This window comes from Anoplopoma fimbria, chromosome 8 (assembly GCF_027596085.1).
Source record: "Anoplopoma fimbria isolate UVic2021 breed Golden Eagle Sablefish chromosome 8, Afim_UVic_2022, whole genome shotgun sequence".
Taxonomy (NCBI): Eukaryota; Metazoa; Chordata; class Actinopteri; order Perciformes; family Anoplopomatidae; genus Anoplopoma; species Anoplopoma fimbria.
In genome coordinates this window covers 2,361,591-2,383,387 of record NC_072456.1, presented here as the reverse complement: position 1 = coordinate 2,383,387, position 21,797 = coordinate 2,361,591, and the positions used below count along the sequence as shown (strand labels likewise).

The window sequence follows — 21,797 nt, the reverse complement described above, 5'->3', positions numbered from 1 at the left end:
AAAACCAACATAATCTTTCTGCATTTTAATGTGTTTTCCTACACTTCCAGGTAAGCTCTAAACTCGACCTGACCATCCCCGGCTGAAAGACGGTTTGACCCACATTCTGAACTGAGGTTGACCATGGTGCGCAACGTGGATGACCTGGACTTCTGCCTGTCCTCCCATCCTCAGAGCATTCTGGAGGGCTTGCGCTCCCTCTGCTCTCACCCCAAACTGGTGGACGTGACTCTGAGCGCGGGCGGCCGGGACTTCCCCTGTCACCGCGGCGTGCTGGCCCTCTGCAGTGCCTACTTCCACAGCATGTTCTCGGGGGACTTTGTGGAGAGCATAGGGGCGCGCGTGGAGCTTAGCGATGTTGATCCCAACATACTCAGCTGCCTGCTGGACTTTGCGTACACGGGCAAGCTGACCATCAACCAGAGCAACGTGGAGGGGCTGATCTGCACGTCCAGCCAGCTGCAGTTCCAGACGGTGAGGACCGTGTGCAGCCGATACCTCCAGCACCAGATCGATGCCACCAACTGCCTGGGGATCCTGGAGTTCGGCGAGATCCACGGCTGCCCTGAGGTGATGGCCAAAGCGTGGGCCTTCCTATTGGAGAACTTTGAGGCTGTGCAGCAAGGTGAGGAGTTTCTGCTGTTGGGAAAGGAGAGGCTGGTTGCGTGCCTGTCCGACGAAGGGCTTCAAATCCGGACAGAGTGCACCCGCGTGGAGGCCATCCTGAAATGGGTCAGGCACCACAGTGAGTCTCGGCTCGGCCACCTCCTTGAACTCCTCACCTTGTCCCGTCTTCCTCTTCTCAGCCTGGAATACCTGGCTGACACCCTGCTGAAGGACAGTCTGGTGCAGGCCTCTCCCAGCTGCAGGGAGGCGGTGGAGAAAATTCACAGAGAGGTCAGTGAGTTCACACCTCCTCCTTCTTTTCTCTCTTATCTCTGTTTGCACAATCTTGAGTTGATTTCCAACAACGATCTCGCCTTTTACTTTTCTAGAAGATGGATTTGGCGCCGGAATACGCAGACAGACTCGATGCCCAGAGTCCACAACCGAACCTGCAAGAGGTGCTGTTGGTAATGGGAGGTCGCTCACTGGATGACTCAGATGACTCGGACGATGAAGACGAAGAAGACAGAGACCCGAGACTGCTGCCCAGGAACTGTGCCTTCTACAACACAAGGACAAGTACGAACTTTTTTTTTTTTTTCGTACGTATCAAAATGTCAACTTTGTTTAAGTTCAGAATCCGTTTCACAATAGCAAACTTGTTGTGAAAGGTCTGTCAGAGTCCTTGAAACAGTTTGGCAGATGTGGCCTAGGTCGTTAAATTCAGTGTTGACAGAAAAACAGCTCTGCAGGAATGCGGTGTGACAAAATTGGATCATCTTCTCAGCTCCTCAAAGGGGCGCTTTAGCGTGCGGAGCTGGAAGAAGACATCCACTTCTGTGTTTTTCATACAAGATGTTAACAATAAGAGATCTGGTTTTATGTTGAGGCTTGACAACTCCAGCCACAATGTTGAGGGCTGTGCCAGAAAAGATACATCTTTTAACTGCTTCTTCCTCTCTTGACCTAACGTTGACTTCCTTCGAGTACATTTGTGTGTCCTTTCCCATTATCTCTGGTATAAATTCATCATTTACATACTTTTTTTGTGAAAACAATTATCTCGTTTCCCTCACTCTCTGAATGATTCACATACATGAACTCCTGTTTCTTTCTTTTTCTCTGCAGAACAGTGGCATGAGCTCCCTAATTTCCCCAACCCCAACAAGTGGGGTTACGCCCTGGTCTCCCTGAACAATGACGTGTATGTCACAGGTAGGACAGGTGCACGCAACACAGAAACACTGAGGCCAAATAAGTAATGATACACGGTTTTGAGCAGAACTCACCTTCTCTTTTGAGGACTATTAAACAAACGTCAGCCTTTTGACAGAGTGCTGTTCTTGTCCGTCTGACAAGGGGGCTCACGAGGCTCAAACACCAACACCTGGTCCACCACAGAGACCTGGAAGTACATCACAAGAGAGGGGAGGTGGGTGACTGTGGCACCCATGCTCCGTCCTCGCACTAACCACACGTCGGCAACACTTAACGGCGAGATTTACGTCATTGGAGGTAAGAAAATAAATAGTCATGCGTGTGGTGTCTTAGATTTTGCTCACTTTGTGTCTCTATATTTTCTGACATCTATGCGAGCATGATTCAACCTCATATCTCATCCTACTTAACATTTCCCTCTGTCAGGTACAACGTCGGATCGCGTTGAGGTTGAGCATTACGACCCTTACAACGACACCTGGACCTTGACGTGCCCCGCCTTGAAATACGTGACTAACTTCACCGCCACAGCGTGTCACGGGAAGCTCTATGTGATTGGCTCGTGCGCTGTGAAGTACAATGCTTTGGCCATGCAGTGTTACAACCCTGTTATAGGTAAGGATGAGCAAAGCAAAACTCAAAGGGGGGTCAGCTTTTTTTTGTCACCAAAATCTTTATTGGCTAGCGATTTCCAACATTAAATAATATTAAAAATCAATTTCTAATGGCTTCTTATAGATTGTAGATTTGCTGTTTATAGTATTTCAACCAAATATTTATTACTTTATAGTGCAATTCTGAAAGTGAAGTGAAATGACATAGATAAAGCACCATGCAACTACATATTTTAGTATTTGTTTCAACATTATGCTCTCTTTCCTCATGTCTTGGTTATCATTATTGATCATTCCTTGATGATACAGCAGTTAAAATATTTAATAGTGTCACCTTATTGTCATCTCACCTTTAGCGTTGACTCATTGTAAAGTAATCTGTTTAAAATGTTTAAATAACCCAAACTCGATTTTTTTAAACTCAGAATGGTTATTTGTCTTCTTTATTCTTCTAAATCATATGTGTTTACATGTTGTGGTTTTTTACAGATAGCTGGATCAACATATGCTCGCCCTTCATCCCAAAGTATCTGTCCTCTCCTCAATCTGTCTGTGTGGATGGAACTATATATCTTGTTGCTGACAACACTAAGAAAGTCTTCACTTATGATCCAGAGGCAAACATGTGGCAGAAGGTGGGCTTAGATATCAATGCTTATTTAACATAATACAGTAATACAATACCTTATATAATTGTTAAATTATCAGGACCAAAGGAATAAGAATTGTTTTATTATTCTCCTTTTATTTTGCCCTAACCTGTATGTTGACTCTTCCTCTCTCTTCAGGTCCAGCTTCTTCACATGCTCCATGAAAATGGTGGCCTGGTAACGCTGGATGGGAAGCTGTTTGTCACCGGAGGTCATTGGAAAGGAATGGAGGGGGACTACGGGGTTGAAGTGGAGGTTTACAACCGAGCGGCCGACACCTGGGAGGTGGAGTCCTACCTGCCAAGGCTTTGGTTCTACAGTGGAGTCTGCACCATCTTCCTGGATCCATCCCACTGGCCTGAGCTTTTCCCCATAGATACAACATAATGGACTCCTGTCCTGATGGGACTAAACTCAGGGTCCAGGAGCTTCGCGGAGACATGTTCCTATCACAACTATGTTACAATGCAAATGGCAGGTTTATCCCAGGATGCCATTGTGCCCTAGAATAGTGTGTTACATGATCCTCTGGTCTTCTTGGTTGTTTTTAGAGCCTTGCTTAACTGCTCAGCTGGTGTTTATTTATACTTTGTATCATGTGTTTGAGATCTGAATTCCTTGTTGTGTGTTATTGAAGTATTGTTATTGTTATTGGTTGTATATCATGGGCTTGGAACTGCAAATGCTCGGATTATTAATAAAATGTGCTCCTGACAAACTTTGTCAACCAGATGTAAATCCTCTTTGGGGAAAATACTGTTTGCCTTTCAGAGATGGATGATCATTAACCCATCGGAATCTGATAGTTTGGCTGCCATGGAAACACCAGTTAAAACAGCAATCCAGCATTCTGTTTCTATGGCAACGGCCCGGAAGCGCGCAGTCACCCTGGCAACGTCGACTGGGATTCTACTGTCAGTGATTTCTTTTCAACTCTAGCTTGTTCTTTATGCAGGATCACACTGATTTAACGGCGTGCTAGGTCTGTGCTTTGTTAACTAGTTGTAGAATGGCACCAGTGAAGGTTTGAGCTGCGTCACTTGCGCACATTTTACTGTTAAAGCTGCGTCACTTGCGCAATGAGTTCTCAACGGGAGCAAGGTGCAAACTCCCCCAGACTGGAGGCCGTGATTCAGGTTGGTAACATGTAAAAAAATAACGGAGCCATTTTTATTATTTATTATTAATAGTAGTAACCCCTAACGTTACTGTCTGCTGTGAAATGAGGCCTATTGGAAAAAGCTGGAATAACTCAGCTTTTACTTTGAAAAGTGGTAACACATCAGTGTAGAAATTGTTAACCAATCAAAGTTTGTCATTCAAAGTTTTGCTTGTTTAAGAGCCATTTTTATTATTTATTATTAATAGTAGTAACCCCTAACGTTACTGTCTGCTGTGAAATGAGGCCTATTGGAAAAAGCTGGAATAACTCAGCTTTTACTTTGAAAAGTGGTAACACATCAGTGTAGAAATTGTTAACCAATCAAAGTTTGTCATTCAAAGTTTTGCTTGTTTAAGAGTGTACAGATATTAATTAGCAACTACATATAATAAAGTACCAAAGTACTCAAGAAAGAACTGTTGAAAGGAAAACTTGTAAAAACAGTACTAAAGTGGAAGTAGTGGCTCCTATAGTGTTAAATAAAATATGAACTTAATTGATTTTTGTTATATTTTGTTTTCCAGTTGTGGAAAGTAACAAAGTACATGTATTAGTACTAGTGCTACTGTAGTTCAATCTGTAGGTACCTACTGCCTATACTGCTACTTGACACTTGGACATGAGTATACTACTTTTCAGATGTAAATTTTGTGCTGTTTCACTACATTTATCTCTTAGTTATAGTTACTTTACTTGGAAAAAATGTTCATAAAAAATCGTATACAATATTATGCATTATGATAAAGAAGCCTTTAAACTATATAAAGTAGTTAAAATGATCTACAGCTCAACCAGCTGCAATAACTACATGTTACTTCCATGGTAATTAATTATAATTTATTATAATGATAATACAGTGATAAACCTCAGAAAGGCTCCTTTACAATTACTTTTGAGTAAGTAAATGTTTTTGCTTGTTCTTTTGTATTTTTAGTTAAGTACAATTTTGGATGTGCTGTTCCACCACTGTTTCCCCATGGTCTTATCTCAATGAGTTGAGCCTTTTTTCTGCTCAAAGTGATGTTTTGAGGTGACTGCTGTTATTGTAGAAGTTGGAGGCGTCTCTGCTTCACTCTGACGGCAGCTCCGGAGAGAGGACCCTGACACTTCGAGGTGATGGAGAGGAGTCTGGTGTCAGTCCTACACGCGTCTCCACCCGCATCCGGCAGATCATCACTCGCAACCTGGCGGAGCAGCCAGCTGGTAGGGATGACTAAATAGAGCTTCAATTCAAATTGAACACAAGCAGCACAAACAAAAAATATACCTTGCTAGATATCGGTGACCATTAGGCCCAGTGTATTAAGATTGACACCTGTGCGTGATCTGCTTCCTTATCCCAGATGGGAGTTCTGAGGCCAGTGAGCTGGAGGAGAGCAGGGCCTCGAGGGAGAAGCTTTCACCGAGCCAGATGGATCGGGACCAGCCGCCAGTCAAACAGGCCGGTCTCACAGACAGGGTAGGAGTGACACAGGGCACAGACATAGGTCAAGCTGTGGAACAGTATTTACATTTTTAGCATTCATAGTACCCGTGCTGTTCTAGCAGAATGTTTGATCTGTAATGGAAAGAGAAAAAAGTGTCACCAAAAATAATAAAACAGACCAAATGGGATGCACAGGTGAAACCATCCAGATACGTACAGCTCATTTGATACATTTTGTCATCTACTTATTTGGGATTTGAACAGCAATATATAGAAAATCTAGTCTTCTCATAAACATTATAATTATGTCAATGTCAACCACGGTGATAACACCCACCTCATCAAATCCTATCAGCCCAAACACTTTTTCTAACCATTTCCCAAACTAGCATTGTTTTTTAATGTCAGATGCCAACGCAACTCTTACGGGAGTTGGAGTATTTAATACTGTAGATAGTTAAGTTGTGCAGTTTTGTTTGGGGATAATATCAAGAACATCAACCTCACTAGAGCATTGACTGCAAAAAGCCACATGCCTTTTGAAATGCAATATGGTTACAGTAAACATCAGTGTACCAACCACTCTTTCCAGCAGGGAAAGCCTTTTGGGGCTGAACAAACAAACAGTGAGGAAGGTTGAAACAGCTTTGCATGCACTGTAGTGAAAACTGAAGAGGGGAAAGTTCAGAATATACAGCTACAGACTCACAATTTAATTAATGGAACTTGGCACAAACACATGTTTTATGTCATACATTTTCTTTAATTAACTGCTCTAGAATTACAGTTTCCATTTTACAGTATGTACTGTATAAGCACCCATTGTGTGTGTGTTTGTGTGTGTGTGTGTGTGTGTGTGTGTGTGTGTGTGTGTGTGTGTGTGTGTGTGTGTGTGTGTGTGTGTGTGTGTGTGTGTGTGTGTGTGTGGGTGTATGTGGAAGCGTGTGTGTTTGTAAGTGTAAATAAGAGAGGGGAGGGTGGTTCATGAAGGGTTTCCTTGTGGTCTACTCAGTTAGACTCAGACCCCCTGTGCTCACGAAGGCCGGCGTCTCCCTTCATAGCCCCCCATGGTTGCCCCTCCATGTCGCGGCTGCTGTTTTGGGGGAAAATTGGGAAGGTCACTGGCCTCTTCCCCTGAGACCGTGGAAGAAAAAGCTCATTTTTCACGGTGCACAAAGCAGCCATTGGTGATAACACTGCCCTCATTCTGCTGCTTAAATCTAATGAAATCGCACTGCTTGCATTACTCTTGGAACTTATTTTAAAACCAAGGCTATAAATACAACTTAATTAGCTCGTGGATATATATAGCGTATTTAGTTTGTTGATATTTTTAGATGTGTGAAAAGGCACTAAACAGAAAATACACAAGCATGTGTTGCTGATATTTGATGCTCGCAGAGTGGAGTGCAGGGTTAGCACGAGAGCTCATTTTTTTTCTCTTATATAGCAGAAATGATAACTGTTAAGGCAACCAGATGTTTTTTTCCGGTAGTTTCTCAGAAGTCAATGGGTTCATTACAAGACTCTTGCTGTGACTCGTCTCTTCCAGTGAAAGCTCCTGTCTTCTGCAATTTTTTTTCCCCCTGTAGAACAGCATAATTGTTTGGCAGCTTTGCTGTGATGTGATGTTAATACAGCGTGCTAAACAATGCCCCTCGGCCAAATATACTGCCTTTACTGTGGCATCTGTGTGGAGGTAACATTAAGGCTAGCAGTCTTAGCTGCATAAATAGCTTCCTCCCTCAACATTCCCTGCCAAAGGGATCGTATAACTAAATATCATATCATATATTGTACAGTATGGTCCGTTTTATTTGTCAGCATGTTTTGACGCCCATATCAGGGTGTCATGTTCATTGGCTTTCAGTGGTAGCATGCAATGATGATATGAAATCTGGTTGTTGAAATTATAATTCCAAGCAAACTGTAAGGCTTAACCACACATCTTGTACTAATTATTTTCTATGTGAATAGATTTGTCAGATTGAGTCCATAGAAGCGAAACACAGTTTGTTGCAGTAAACATAAATAAGGAGATATTAGAACCCAAAAAATAAATGAGAAAAAATGATTCTTATTAATATTGATATCAGCCATATACTTTAGCCCTGTCCTATTTATACCCAATATGTTACTTGATTTAATAGCTTTTACTGTATATTTTGTTTAAAGTAGGTTTTTTGGAAGTGCTGGTTCATGAGACATTTTAAACTGCGTTTGATCCTAGTTATTTTATATTGAGTACAGTAATAAAATGTTTCCCTGATCCATCCATTCATCCATTTTCCTCTGCGTATCCGGGACCGGGACCAGGGGGCAGCAGGTAAAGCAAAGTAGACGACCCTTTCCCCATAAATGTTTCCAGCTCTTCTTGGGAATCCCTGAGGTGTTCCCAAGCCAGACAAGATATTTGAATCTCTCTAGTGTGTTCTGGGTCTACCCCGGGGGCCTCTTACCAGCTGGCCGTGCCTGGGAAAACTTCTTATGGGAGGTGCTAAGGAGGCGTCCTGATCAGGTGCCGGGACCACCTCATCTGGTCCATTTCGATGGGAAGGAGCAGCGGCTCTACTCCGAGCTCCCTCCCGTGTCTGAGCTCCTCACCCTATCTCTAAGGCTGAGCCCAGTCACCCTTTGGCGGAAACTTATTTTGGCAGCTTGTATGATAAATCGAGAACTTTGCCTACAGCCTTAGCTCCCTCTTCACCACAATGATTCTTTGCAACGCCAAGCATCACTGCTGACGCCGCACCAAACCGCTTGTCGACCAATCGCTCCATTTTACCCTCACTCATGAACAAGACCCCGAGATTCCCGAGGGCGGTGACCCACTCCCAACCCGGGGGGAGCGATCCACCTTTCTCTGTTTTGTCTCAATAATTTGCACATCTCTCATAATTCTGAACTTTTTATTCCTCCAAGGGCTTCAGTATAATGTCACTTGAGAAGTTTTTGGTTGCATTTGTTGCGGAAAGTCACTCAACGTGGTGGGGGACCAGGTATCACCCTGCCCATACAGTAACAGCCATCCTACAGTCGGCAGGTCACAGCTGGAGCATGCCCTCCTGACAGTTTCAAGGGTCAAACAACCTGCCCTCATAACGACTTCCAGGCCAATTTGCTCCATAGCTTTTGGGATCAGGTTGATGCATTGTGACCGGGTATATTTTATTCCAGTTTGTCAGGCAACAAAGCCAGAGACAAAAAATACTGTTCAGCCAGCAGCAGGAAGGTGTTGCTTTAACTTCACCAGCAACATTACCGTATTGCTGGTGCATAGTCATTTTCCAGCAGATTTGGTGACAATGCGGCTCAACTAGTTTTCTGCAACCTCCTGGTTCCAATACGACTCCAGGAAGTCCTGGCCAAGAAATAGTCCCACACAAAAAAAAATCCTCCTGTGTCATTTGTAATTTTTATGCTTGGTGGATTTTTGGGCCAGAATCAGGCTAGCTGGTACCCACGTTTCCAGTTATTGTGCTAAGCTAAGCTATCTGGCTGCTGCTGGTAGACATGCAGACATTAGAGGGCTATCAATTTTCTCCTCTAAATCTTGGCAAGAGAATGAAAAGTATATTGCCCAAAATGTTAACCATTCCTTTAAAGGTTTTTGCTTTTCAGTTTGAATCAAGGTAGCCCCCTATGATGATGTATTCTTGGAAGATGATACCAAATATTATGCCTAACTACCAAAAATGTATTTCTGTTTATAGTTTCAGAATGTCACTTGAAGCAGGCCAATCACCGAATGAATGCCTGACAAATGAGAAACGAAGATACAGAGTTACCCCAAATCCCCATTTCTCCCCAGCTTTCTTTAAAACTCTTTTGACCTGACAGAAGACCATTGACGAAATACTGGTGAAGTCACACCTGGACTCTGAAAGCCGTCCTTTGTGTCCCTGTTAAGTCACTCAGCGTGATCTCTGATGACCCTAGAAAAAGTTGAACCTGAACCAGGATAAACCTTGACCCAGTTCGTGAGAAGGATGGCCTTGGGAGGTTGGAGAACACGTTGGGGTGAATTCTGAACCCTCTGTGTTGCTTTTGGAGCCCTGCCAGTGTGCATTTTCTCAGACATAGACCATCTATACCATAACGCCTGAACACTTAGGAAGCGGTTGCACAATACTGCAGTGTGGCAGTCAGTTGGATAAAGATAAACTCTTGCTGAATGATTTCTGACACCAACTGCCATTTGCCAGTGCCCTCTGCAATCTTGAATCCCCTGGGTCTCTGCATAAGAACCCTGTCAAACATAGTTGGAGCAGATAAAGTCTGTTTTTAGGGATTGTGTTACTGTCCCCTTTAACCATGCTACCCCCCTCTCTCCCAGTTTGTTTTTCTTGCTGGCACAAACCCACTCATTTAGGCTGCAGTTTACATGGCCTGCTGCCAAAAAGTCTGACTCTCTCAACTATCTTGAAATTGTAAAAATTCATTGCACTCCTCGGAGAAAATATTCTTGAAAGCCCATCCCCCAGCGTTGAATCTTTGATGAAAGTATTCCATTAAACCTTTTCAAAGTTTGACATTAGGCTCCTCGTGTTACCTGACTTTAAAGTAAAAAAAAATTGCGCACTTTTCTGTTCTTTTTCACGTGTCAAGAGTTCTTAATCAGATGTGAAGTCTTGAACTGACTGACTTCATTATGTATACGTGTGTGTAGGTTTTGTGCAGCACTGTCCTTGTCGGGGCCATTGTGTTAAGTGCTGAAAGGCCAGTCACATGCTTGTGAGTACACAGCATGTATTATTAGTTTGGCTGTTCTTACACAGATCACTCGTATCCCCGTTTGCCATCACAGCAGCTGTCCCCATAACCATGAGGTTAACTCCATGGTAACATACTCACAGCAGCTCTCCCCCCCCACCCCTCGCCTCGCCTCCATTCTCCCTGTTTGTTATCCCACGTTGTGTAATTACGGTCAGCGATGATACATAAACAGCTTTCACAATCAGCTGGGGCTCCTTCACAGAGTCAGCACTCTGGGGGTAATGTGAGGGGAAGGGGGGGGAGGGGTATGTTGTTGAAGTGGGATAGTACGTTTTTTGGGCAGCTTGGGGGCGATGGACATCCGCTCCAGCTGTGTTTAGGAATCTGACAGATAGTGCACTCCATTAATTCCCTTTATTAAGCCTCTGAGCCCAGGCCAAGCCAGGGAAAACGATTGCAGCTGTAACCCTTCACATGCTGGCTGGACTGTGCACTCGGGGTCGGATTTCGCTTTGCAAGATAGGACTGAGGATGTGGACTAGTTGCTGAATGTGACTGGAGATGTATCTCTGTGTAGATAAACAGGAATTGATGCACAATCCAAATACAGTAAGAGAGTAGAGAATTGAGTTTAGAAATGCAAGGCAAATGCCAAAATCATTTTTTTAAAACAGTGGAAGCTTTCGATAAACTGTTGAGTTATCAGATCTCCAAATGTTGTGACATTAGCTCAGTGAGAGAATATTGTAATCATAACTTGGTAACCGAAATGAGTTGGATTTTGATCTACCGCATGAGCAAGGCAGCAAGTTTTGGCCCAAACACCAAAGCCTCCACAAGGGCCTTGAAAATGATTCTCTTGTTGCTTGTTGGCAGATGAATCAAAGCAAGATTATCCCTTGATGTTGTTTGAAATATTTATCAAAAGAGACAATGCAAGGAGTGGCACAAATCATAAATATCAAGAAATATAAAAAGCTAATTCAAAGCACATTTTAAGAGGCTGAAAAGTCTTTTACTCTGGAAACATAAGCAGGGCTCGAGACACAGATACTTGGAAGTGAAAAAAGAAAAAGAAAAGGAGGCATAACAACCATATGGAGGCATAAAATATACCATGACCAAAGGTTGCTTTTGTATAAACTGCATATTGAGCATTATTGCCAAATGGCAGTAGATGACCTCAAAGAGTCGGGCTTCACTGGGATTTGGCTCAGCTCACTTTCGGGGTCCGCGGAGGCTGCTTGAGAGTGATTGTACTCTGAAGCAGATCGTAAATAGCAAGGGTGTTCAGTGAGCACACTTCTGGGCCCCCAGTAAACCCTGTAAGCCCCTGGGTTAGGGCAGATGGAGGACTGGGATTACTCGCCTCTCTTTTTACAGTCACCAATGGATGTGTTGCGAAGAACGATGAGCTCAGACAAACTGGGAGATGAGGGTGATGAGAAGAAATGATGCAAACAGAGCAAGGGGGGAGAAGATGGTGATGCAGGGGAGTTCAGTGAATATGGGGGGTCTCCCCAACAGACTGGTGTGGCGCCCTCTCCAGAGCTTCCTGCACGGAGCATGGCTAATCCAGAGCAGCCTCCGGCCTTGTGCTTTACAGCTGACTGGGGAGAAACAACTTTAAAAACGTGTCCCCTATGTAGTGTGTGGAGCAGGGGAGAACCGACGGCAAGATGTCCACACGCTGCAGCAATGTACCCCCACCCTAAGGAGCTGCCAGGGACACCTGGTCACTGAGTGGACAGCAAGGTGGGGAGGGCGTAGTATTCAGCAGGGACAGTTGTTGATGGAACTAAACTACACTTACAATTTCACAGATACATACAGAATAATGTATGTCACAATTTGCCCGTAGACAGTAGATACAAATCTGCAGTATTTTGTAATTTGAGTTGTGGCTCTTTTTAAGACTAGTTATGTTTTCATTCAGTGTTTATCAACATTTATAAAGCAATTTTTTTCTAATTATATACATTTTGGATTGTTCTGGATTGTCATTTTTACTAGCTAGCCGTCTCGTCAGACATAGCCCTTGTTGGTGCACTGATAGACCTCTCTGCATGTTACTGCCGGCAAATGTTGCTCACCAGAGCAGCGTGAAACCGTCGACAGGACTGTGTATGGCCCTGCCCGGGTGCTCGTGCGTTTGCACGTGCGTCCATCATGCAAAATACAAACAAAGCATGAACTCACTCATAAAAGCTAAACCTAGCTACCAGTGGTCAAAGGCCCTGTTTACACATGGTATTAACGTGTCTTGGGTGATCAGATCACAAGAGGACAACTCCCAGAGTACATCAGTTCACACTTGGCATTAGAATGGTCTCCACGTTGCGTCTCGAGTAACGATCTGTTATCGGAGCAAACTTCCTTGCTCTACATGCAAATAAACATTATTTCCATTTGCAAAGACCAAATGTGTTGTAGTTTAGTTTTCCCGTGCCTAGTATGCTTGAAATTAAAAGACGAAGAATAAATTCTATCTATACAGACTAAGTCTTTTCCTTGGAATGTCCCAGGCTAGCCAAAGATGTTTGAACCACTCGTGGTAGAGATACAGAAGAATCAGCTGCCGTACCAACAGACTTCAGAACAGCTTCTTTCCCTGGCTGTGAGACACCTTAATTCATCCTGCACGCTCCACATATGATATAGTTTTTGTTTGTTCTTTTGTGTTTTTTTGTGTTGCAAAATGGGACCGCAATCTGCATTTGGTTGTGCAACCCTGTTTGTACAACAACAACAACAGTAAGATAACCTTGTAACTTATAAAATATCTATATGGGCTTTTTGAAATTCAGTCGTGGACAAAGTTAGCTCACACAACTTGAGAACCAACCTGGAGATGAGAAAAAGGAAGAACAAAAAGAGAGGCACAGCTTTGATGACGTATTTTACTGTTACGCCCTTGTGTGGGACACATTGGGACGCATTACACGTCTAAAGATAAGTCCTCAAATCCGTACCAGACCATCTCAGCAAGTGTTTTGAGTGATCGGATCGCAATCCGTCGTTGTGGTCGTTTGCACTTAGCGCTGCCATAGCTGAATCCTGCATTATTACCTGATCTCAATGCTATTTTTAACACTCTCACTAGTAAAGTTTATATTGTGCTCAGGTTATAGTGGGGGGGATGATAAACTGGTGCTCATTGTTGCACCAGTGATCCCCAATGGGTTAATTTGGGCCATGGTGTTGACTATGCTGCCACTGGGGAGTGTTATTAGTGGCAATGTGGAAATAACAGAGCCTTTTCTATTTATGAGTTTCTTCTTATGAGGGTGAGTGCGATTTAGTTTATGTGTGTTTTGATTACTTTCATTAGTGTAGTACTGAGGACCCTTTCCCTAAAGCTGTAACAGCATTAGACCCCTCTACTGTATACGTTTCCAGCTGTAGATTGTGCTCATGTGCTTCGATAAACCATGTGTGCTCTGGCCATGTATTCATGGTGTATTTATAAAGTACAAGCTTGTTAGTAAGTCCGTGTTATTGTTATAGTTGTGCCAAAATACTTGAAAAGATGCATAATCACTAAAGCTCCACGCACAGCTGTTTCCAGGAGTCCCTTTAAACACAGCTGCTGCAGTTCAGTGTGTTTCAAACACTCCGCCCATGTTGTTCCTCCCTCTCTCAATCCCCAAAGGTGTCACCTCAACAACGGGCAGTAAAAGAAGCTTTTGTGCTCTCCGGGTCCTCGCAGAAAAACACCAAAAGCACAGAGCCAACAGCCGCCCGTGTAGTAAGCAGTATAAAAAATTCTGAGAAGGGCATTTGAAAATGTGTTAATAATGGTGACAAAGTGGCTGGGTTTCGGTGCTGAACAGTGAGACTATTGTCTTGGCTCTCTTGGAGCCTGCTGGAGAGATTAAGCACCCAGAGAAGAGATGAGGTACAGAAGTGAGGTGGGAGGGACTGGGTCGCAGGGTTGATTTCGAAGGGCTTGGACGGTGGTTTCGGAGTGTGTTGCAGGGGAGGGGGCTCCATCGCTCTCACTCTCTTCCTCCGCTTTTTAAAAATGAAAAAGTCGGCAGGGGCAGCTGGAGGCACGCAGCGTGTTGTAGTGCTCTGGGGCCATGTGGTTTGTATTAGTGAGGACAGGGTGTCTGGCACCAGGATAGAGAGTGGGTGGTGCTGGGGGAGTTTAGGTTGTGTGAGGTTGAGAGGTTACAGGACATTTGGATTTCAGATATGAGGATATGAGATTCCATAATGAGAAAGACCAGTGCATTTGTATATTTGTATATATATATATATATATATATATATATATATATATATATATCGACAGATACAGACATATAAACTGTACTTGGATATTCCATAGACTGACATAAATAGCTACCGTTTAATCCTCACACTGAATAAATTACGTGGGATGATAGCAATGACCAAGCAAGAGTGCTGTATTGTAAGATGTTTTTTGTTTTTCTGGCAGAAAAATACATTCATGGAATATCTGAAAATGCTTTGAACAAAGCTGCCATGCACTGACTTTATTATCTAACAAACAGAACCCACAGTGGACTGTTGAAAACTGTTAACTGACCCGTCTGAATGCAAAAATACCTTTAGCTCAACCATTAATCATTGCTGTATCCAGATAATCACAGGAGGATGAGATAGACTGAGTCACTGCACCCTTATAGTATAATGCAACCCAACACATTTGGTGTGCAATAAATCCTTGTGAATGGTGCCATGGACATAGAGTTCAGTATAATGCAGTCAATCCAAAACCACAGCTGCAAAAGAATTCCAAGCACACCTCCATGACACGCTGTCAGTAAAACAGAATACAATAAGCTTTGTAGCGATTGATTGCATTCTGTCACTCAGTTCATGTAAACAGTGTATTGTAATGTGCAACATCCTGTCACATTGTTAAGCTTGGAAAAGCTCATTTATAACCACTCCATCCAGCTGGATCAGATGCTGATGCTGCAGTCAGCCGTGGACTCAGACCCAGGCAGTGTATCACCAGGATCCCAGCAATCTCAGAGCAAGGAGAGAGCTTACAGGCAAAAACTGCAGGCATACCAGGAAGCCCAGCAGAGACAGGCCCAGCTTGTCCAGAAGCTTCAGACCAAGGTGACTACAAGTACAAATGGACCACAAAAATCGTTTTGTTACTGCAAAAGAAAAAGTAGTTCCTTTGCTTCAACTTTGCATTATATATTTGTTTTATATGAGGTTCTTCAGTACAAGAAGAGGTGTGGGGAGCTAGAAGAGCAGGTGCTGGAGAAGACCTCAGAGTCTGAGAAGATGAGGTTGTTGGTATGTCTTGACTGCTGCTTCACCTTCAAGAATCAGTAGTGGTTAGATATTAATATTCCAATCCAAAGTCTAAAGGGCCTGCTAGGGTCCTCTAGAGGCTAGTCAGCATTATCACAATGTCAATATGTTACAATATGTTACAAAATATTCAAAACAATGTTAGAGAGCCAATATTTTAGTTTAACTAGTTATAATTCATTCAGAGGTTAGGAACTCTGAATCATTATATCACCATAAAAGTATATAAATGAATACAAAAGAAACATTCAACATATACATAACACACATATACATAACACAAGGCAAGTATTTTATGCTCATTTGTATGAATCTAATTGTTTATGCAGGCAATAAAATGCATTTAACAGCCAGTAAAGGAATCATGCATAACTAAAAGCAAATCATGGATTTGTGCTTTTATTTAAATGTATGAAATTCATCCAAATATTATTCTTGGCTGAGTGGCCTCCAAAGGGATTTCCACTGTAATTATGTTGCTTAACAAATATTAGGTAACTGCTAATGTGTGTATGCTGTGTGTGTGTGTGTGTGTGTGTGTGTGTGTGTGTGTGTGTGTGTGTGTGTGTGTGTGTGTGTGTGTGTGTGTGTGTGTGTGTGTGTGTGTGTGTGTGTGTGTGTTCAGCTCCAGGCCCACCTGGACTCGGCCCAGCGTCAGCAGCGCACAGAGCAGGATCTCAACGTGGCTCTCCAGAATAAGTCTGCTCAGCTGGAGGAGGAGCAGAGGAGGTGAGTGATGGGCACCATGCAGTGCAGGTAGCCAGTTTATCCAGCCAATAGAAAAACCTTGCACAGCTTCTGTATTCAAAAGTTATACATATTTGGGCGTCTTGGAAAAAACGCACAAAGTTTGGAATCCAGAAATCCTCTACAGCAGCAGGGAGCAGCTAGTTGGACGCAGACTTTGAGCAGTAAATTCACGGACCAACCCGTTAGAATCTTTGCCTTTTAATTCTGTCTCTTGTTGCGAAGCAGAAATCACGCCGGAATTTTTCTGAGAAATGTGCGGACCAGAGCTATTCCCAGCCAGTTCCTTGAGCTCTCCCGCTGTTTTCCCCTGCCCCTGCTGCAGAGAGAAGGCCCAACCTGCCCTTGGCAGATAATCGCAGTATCCAATTTGTCAGAGAAAATTAGTGGGGCCATGTTGGCTCGCTCCTCCAAACTATTTTAATGATGCTTCACATTAAGTGTGGGCCAACCTCTGCAGCTGAGGCCAGGTTTTAATGCCCTATGATTTATACAGTTATGGAACTTTATTTGAAATGCCCATGGCAGGGACCTGATCATTTTTACTGCCTAAAATATCACTCACTGCAGCAATACCAAGATCTATCCACTTAAACTCTGTGTAATGAAAGCGTAATGTAGAGATTAAGTCTACAACCAACACTATGATTTTGCTTATTATTGGGATTACTGCAGTTCCCTTTAAACGGAATAACATCCCATACATGCAAACACGGGTTTGGCTTTCCACAGACAGATAATCAAACGTAGCAATGTGGCGCGCATTACTGTAACTGGGTGCGTGTTTAGTGTGAGAATGATGTAAACATTTTGGTAAATGACTCTACAAGCAGATCTGGTGGATATTAAATCTAAGTTGACACAGACGTTATAAAACTGTCTCACATGTTCACCCTGTGAGTTTGGTTGGCAAGGGTGGATCTGAAGGCCACAGATGAAAGAGTGATGTGCTGGCTGTATGAATGTATGAGTTTAGGTGCTGTGACAGGGTTATAGGAGGGTGTCATGGCAGATGTTTGTGAAGAGTGAAATGCCAAATGGTCACAACGCTTGTTATTTCCAGGTGCGCCAGCCTCAGCCAAGTCAACTCTATGCTGCGGGAACAGCTGGAGCAGGCAGGCACTGTCAACCAGGGGCTAACAGAGAGCCTGTGGAAGGCCCGCGAAGATGCTGACTTGTGTGATTCCCGCCTGCGCAGAGAGCAAGAGGTGAGGGAAAAGAACACAGCACTTAAGTCAAAAAAGCAACAGGGAAAGCTCAAGTTTATCCCTTTCTGCACAGAGATTGTGCAATTAAAGTCCCCTTGAGTTCACGTGGGGTAGGAATTCCATTCATAGCCAGTTTTGCCAATTCATTCTCATTCCCTGTTCGTTTCATTGCTATGATTTTTGAGTTGTTGTTTCCTGTGAAAACATTCCAACTGCTGAGGGGGAGGAAAATTTTGTTCAAACAATCTGGCGTTCGTGCTGTAAATGGGCCACATCTGTTGATTCAGGGAAAATCCAATTATTTGTATGTGTGCCATAGTGAGTCTAGGAGTTCCAGCATTGCATGTGCTTGAGATCACAATAAAAATGATGGGTGCCATCATTTGCTGTTGAGCAGCCCTTGCCGACCACCCTCCAGTCCCTAGTCCCTTTGTTGTCCTCCTCTCTCTGCAGACGTGCGCCTCCCGGCTGAGTCGTGAACAGGCTCGTGTCAGAGCACTGTGGCGCCAGGCTGCTTCCCTGCGGACCACTTTCACCCAGCTAAGGACTTTCACTGACAGGTGAGCGTGGCACACTGCCAGAACCCCTCGAGCGACTAAGGATTCCACAGGAACCCCCACCGCCTCTTGCGTCTCACACTCAAGACTGCAACCGCAATCCGTCTCTCTCTCAGCAAAGGATCAAAGTAGAGCAGGTCAACAGGGTCGCCAGTCCCCCTGCTCATTGTTTCCTCACTGGGGGACGGACGGATGGCTTAAGGTGTCCATCCTCGCTGTTGAAATCATCCATCAGGATAAAGCTTGAGCTTCAGACATGGCTTCTATCATGTTGAACCACTGTGAGCACTACTGAAGAGTAATTTGCTTTAATAATGATTGCTCAGCTCATAGACAGCTGTACAGTACTGTAACTTAAACTGAAGACACTTCAAAGTGAGCCCTGATCCCGGAGTTTAACCTCTACAGACATCCATCCTTTTCAAACACAAACAGACAGACTTTTTAGTTAGACTAATGGCTCACAACTGTATGAACGAAAAACAGCATGCCATGTTCCCTTACCCTTCTGGATCTTTCATATGTTTTGCTACATTATATAAATCCTGATGGGCATTATTCTGTTCGACAGGACTCTGTCTGATATGCGTGGGGAGTGTGTCGCCGCCGGCAGGCAGCTGCAAGTCGCCTGCATGAACATAGAGGCCAAAGTAACACAGGAGAGCACCTCTAGTGGTGTGGAGATGTCAGCACTGGAGAGGCAGCTGAAGGACAAGCTGAAAGAGGCCATGCAGCTTCAGGGTCGCTGGGATGCAGAGAAAGTCGAACTTAACTCCAGGTAAAGTCTTCTCCGAATTGATATGAGCCGGTCTGTCATAAAGAGTTTCCTTTCTGTCTTTTAAAAAAGGCATCCAAAACTACGAGAAAAAAGAAAGAAAGACGGTGCAGCCTTAAAAATGACATAAGATAAAGCTGCATTTTGTTTAAGGGCTGCTGGTTGCTAAAACAAAATTGAGGCAACTCATCCTTCAACTTATCTTTCAGAAGTCAAATATATGTACGTGGAGAAAAAAAAGCATCATAAACTGAACTAGAAATTCTGGGCATGAGGTCATCTACAGTGCAATTGCAAAATTCACATTCTTCCTATGATTAAAGGGAAAGCCAAATTGAATTCCCTCATGTGGAACCACAGAACTTTACATATGCTTTGATCATTAAATCCTGCACATCAAGCTTTTTTGGTGTCTTTTGCACTTCAGTCGGAGGACTGCAGGAATGTCAGTGCCTTTGTATTCAGAATCCTAGCTTGCTCTTGATCTTATCAGAAGTCACTGTCACCCCCACAATTCAATGTAGCGAATACGATAGTCTTGATGGTGCAGTAGAGGAGGAGCACACGCCAGTCTTGTATCTTCAGTGTCTCAGGTAACTGTGTATGTGATTCTGCTCTCTTTCCATTTACATGCATGTTGACTTGTATAGAATCCTGGAGCTGACTGACACTGTCAACCACCTCCGCGGCCAGAGCAGCGAGAAGGATTCCAGCCTCAACACCATGCAGATCAGTCTGGACAGGATGGTGGGACCTTGGGAATTACGACTGGGAGGTGGTAGATAGACGGGTGGTTAAGGGGTCTAGACCCTAGCTTGATAAACTCCACAACTTCCTTGTCTAGAGGCCTGCAGTCTGGGGAATGTCAGGCTTGCTCTGTGTGCACTGCTTATCTGACCTTAATGGTTTCCTGCTCAGGAGACGAGGAGAACAGAGGATAAAGCAGAGATGGAGGTCCTCCACACGGAGATCCAAGCCTTCCAAAATATTCTATGTCATGTTCACCAGGTCAGAACTAAACAACAGACTGAGCTGGATCATACATTAGGGTTAGCACACAAAACAATTAATGTTGTTTATTTCCCTTCTTCTTCATTATATCTGCGGTATCCAGTTGGTTGGCGGTGAGGGTGATGGCAGCGGCTCTGAAAGTGTGTCCTCCTCACCTCTTCATTGCCGGTCTCCTCTGAGGAACACCACCCTGATGGCTGTGCGCAGCGCTCTGTCCAAGCACCAGAAACAAACACAGGTCTACCAAAGTGGCTGCTCTTTGCTCGTTGTAGATATATGTTTGTTAGAACAGTGGGCCCCAACCTGAAAGCAGGAACTCAAAATAAATCTCTGTTTGCTACTTTCTTGTAAAATACTGTCTTCTCTCACCTTGTCAGGCGTCTAAAATTCCTCAAAACGAGAAAATCAAAAAGTGGTTTAACTGCTAATAAGTATATTTAGCTGAATTTTAATGTGAAGGAACCTCTGGTTTAGAGAGATACTTTTTATCAATTTTTTTGTCTTTACCTGAAAACCACAAACAAACAACAGGAACTGCGTGGGCGTCTGGATGCTGCTATGGAGCAAGTGGATCACCTGCAGGAGAGGGACACTGAGAGGAGAGAGCTGGAGCAGAAGATCCAGGAAGTAAGGAGAGAAAGTCAGGAGGCCAAAACAGCTCTGGAGGAAACCCTCAGAGACAGCAACAGATATCACTGCTCACTGGAGCTCATGTCCAGGTAAACCCTGATCCTGCAGCTATTGTACTTTTTCAAGACTGCAGATAAAAAGTAGATGCTTATCTGTGTATTCTGTTTCATATGTTCTAGGCCTTGTTATTTGTGAAATAACCACTTGATGACGTCAATAACTAAAGTTTGGTTTAATGTCTAATCAACTATAAAAACTTCACCGTCATTATCAGAACATATTTAAATGTATTGAAACCTCACCAAAAACAATATTTGTACAAGAAGTGTTTATGTTGTGAAGTGTGTTGATATTGTTTTTCTTTTTTTTTTTTTAAATGAATTGTTTTAATAATGATGATGATCATTGTGCAACAGCTGACCTTCTCATACACTCTTCCTCCTCCTCTGCCTCTCGCTGCCTCCGTGTCTCACAGTGAGAAGGGCAGCATGGAGAAGCGGCTGTCAGTGCTGCAGCAGGAGGTGGACTCCCGGTGTGCCGAGCTGGAGGTACTGCGCGGCTCGTCGCTGGAGCTCCAGAGACAGCGGGACCTCCTGAGGCAGCAGAGGGAGGATCTGGAGATGCAGCTGGCACGCCAGCGCACGGAGGCCCAAAGAGGGTACCGCCCGAGCCAGGGAGAAAGACCGTTACACAACACGCATCCCGTCACCCGTGATTGTTTTCAAGCACCGTTTGTTTACAGTTCAGATCAGTAACACATGTCATTCTCCGGCCGGCAATGTACCCAGATGACATTTGGATGAAAATGTAAATGATTTACATTGCATTACTGCACTCATGCAAGACGGAAACTTTGTGTTCCTCTTTCTGAGGGGTTCTTTTGCTTAAAAAAAAATTTGATTAGCTGAGAATTGGAGCAGGACATGCGATACAGCAAAAAAGCAACTCCCTCAGTGTTCTGGCCTTTGGCACCAACATTTCCCTATCTTTCAAAGTGGAGATAGATTGCTGTTATGGGATTTCATTTATATAAATAATCTATGTAAGTGTGTGTGTGTGTGTGTGTGTGTGTGTGTGTGTGTGTGTGTGTGTGTGTGTGTGTGTGTGTGTGTGTGTGTGTGTGTGTGTGTGTGTGTGTGTGCGTGTGTGTGACAATGTGAAAGAAAGTCATGTACA

General features: G+C 43.8%; 2 protein-coding genes across 2 annotated transcripts in view; both read left to right on the top strand.

Moving 5' to 3' along the window:
• Positions 1–106: 106 nt before the first annotated feature.
• klhl30 (kelch-like family member 30) lies at positions 107–3,759 on the top strand. Its single transcript, XM_054602594.1, has 7 exons — positions 107–897; positions 996–1,185; positions 1,735–1,821; positions 1,966–2,121; positions 2,251–2,439; positions 2,928–3,073; positions 3,227–3,759. Exons 1-7 carry the CDS (start codon positions 124–126, stop codon positions 3,473–3,475), a joined length of 1,791 nt encoding a protein of 596 aa, XP_054458569.1. The 5' UTR covers positions 107–123; the 3' UTR covers positions 3,476–3,759.
• Positions 3,760–4,107: 348 nt separating this feature from the next.
• Positions 4,108–21,797, top strand: part of crocc2 (ciliary rootlet coiled-coil, rootletin family member 2) — a 33,329-nt gene continuing 15,639 nt past the window's right edge. Inside the window, exons 1-14 of the mRNA XM_054602611.1 lie at positions 4,108–4,224; positions 5,300–5,453; positions 5,594–5,709; positions 15,322–15,489; positions 15,592–15,675; positions 16,319–16,422; positions 17,504–17,648; positions 18,102–18,208; positions 18,777–18,983; positions 19,631–19,727; positions 19,899–19,988; positions 20,095–20,229; positions 20,523–20,710; positions 21,097–21,279. Of these exons, the coding sequence (XP_054458586.1) occupies positions 4,168–4,224; positions 5,300–5,453; positions 5,594–5,709; positions 15,322–15,489; positions 15,592–15,675; positions 16,319–16,422; positions 17,504–17,648; positions 18,102–18,208; positions 18,777–18,983; positions 19,631–19,727; positions 19,899–19,988; positions 20,095–20,229; positions 20,523–20,710; positions 21,097–21,279 (1,835 nt within the window). The 5' untranslated portion in view covers positions 4,108–4,167. The remainder of the gene's footprint in view (positions 4,225–5,299; positions 5,454–5,593; positions 5,710–15,321; positions 15,490–15,591; positions 15,676–16,318; positions 16,423–17,503; positions 17,649–18,101; positions 18,209–18,776; positions 18,984–19,630; positions 19,728–19,898; positions 19,989–20,094; positions 20,230–20,522; positions 20,711–21,096; positions 21,280–21,797) is intronic.

Bases quoted from the DNA above. Each gene is read 5' to 3' on its own strand.
- klhl30 (XM_054602594.1), top strand. From the start codon at position 124: ATGGTGCGCAACGTGGATGACCTGGACTTCTGCCTGTCCTCCCATCCT. The intron at 1,186-1,734 runs GTACGAACTTTT...TTTTCTCTGCAG, and splicing joins CTTCTACAACACAAGGACAA to AACAGTGGCATGAGCTCCCT. The intron at 3,074-3,226 runs GTGGGCTTAGAT...CTCTCTCTTCAG, and splicing joins AGGCAAACATGTGGCAGAAG to GTCCAGCTTCTTCACATGCT.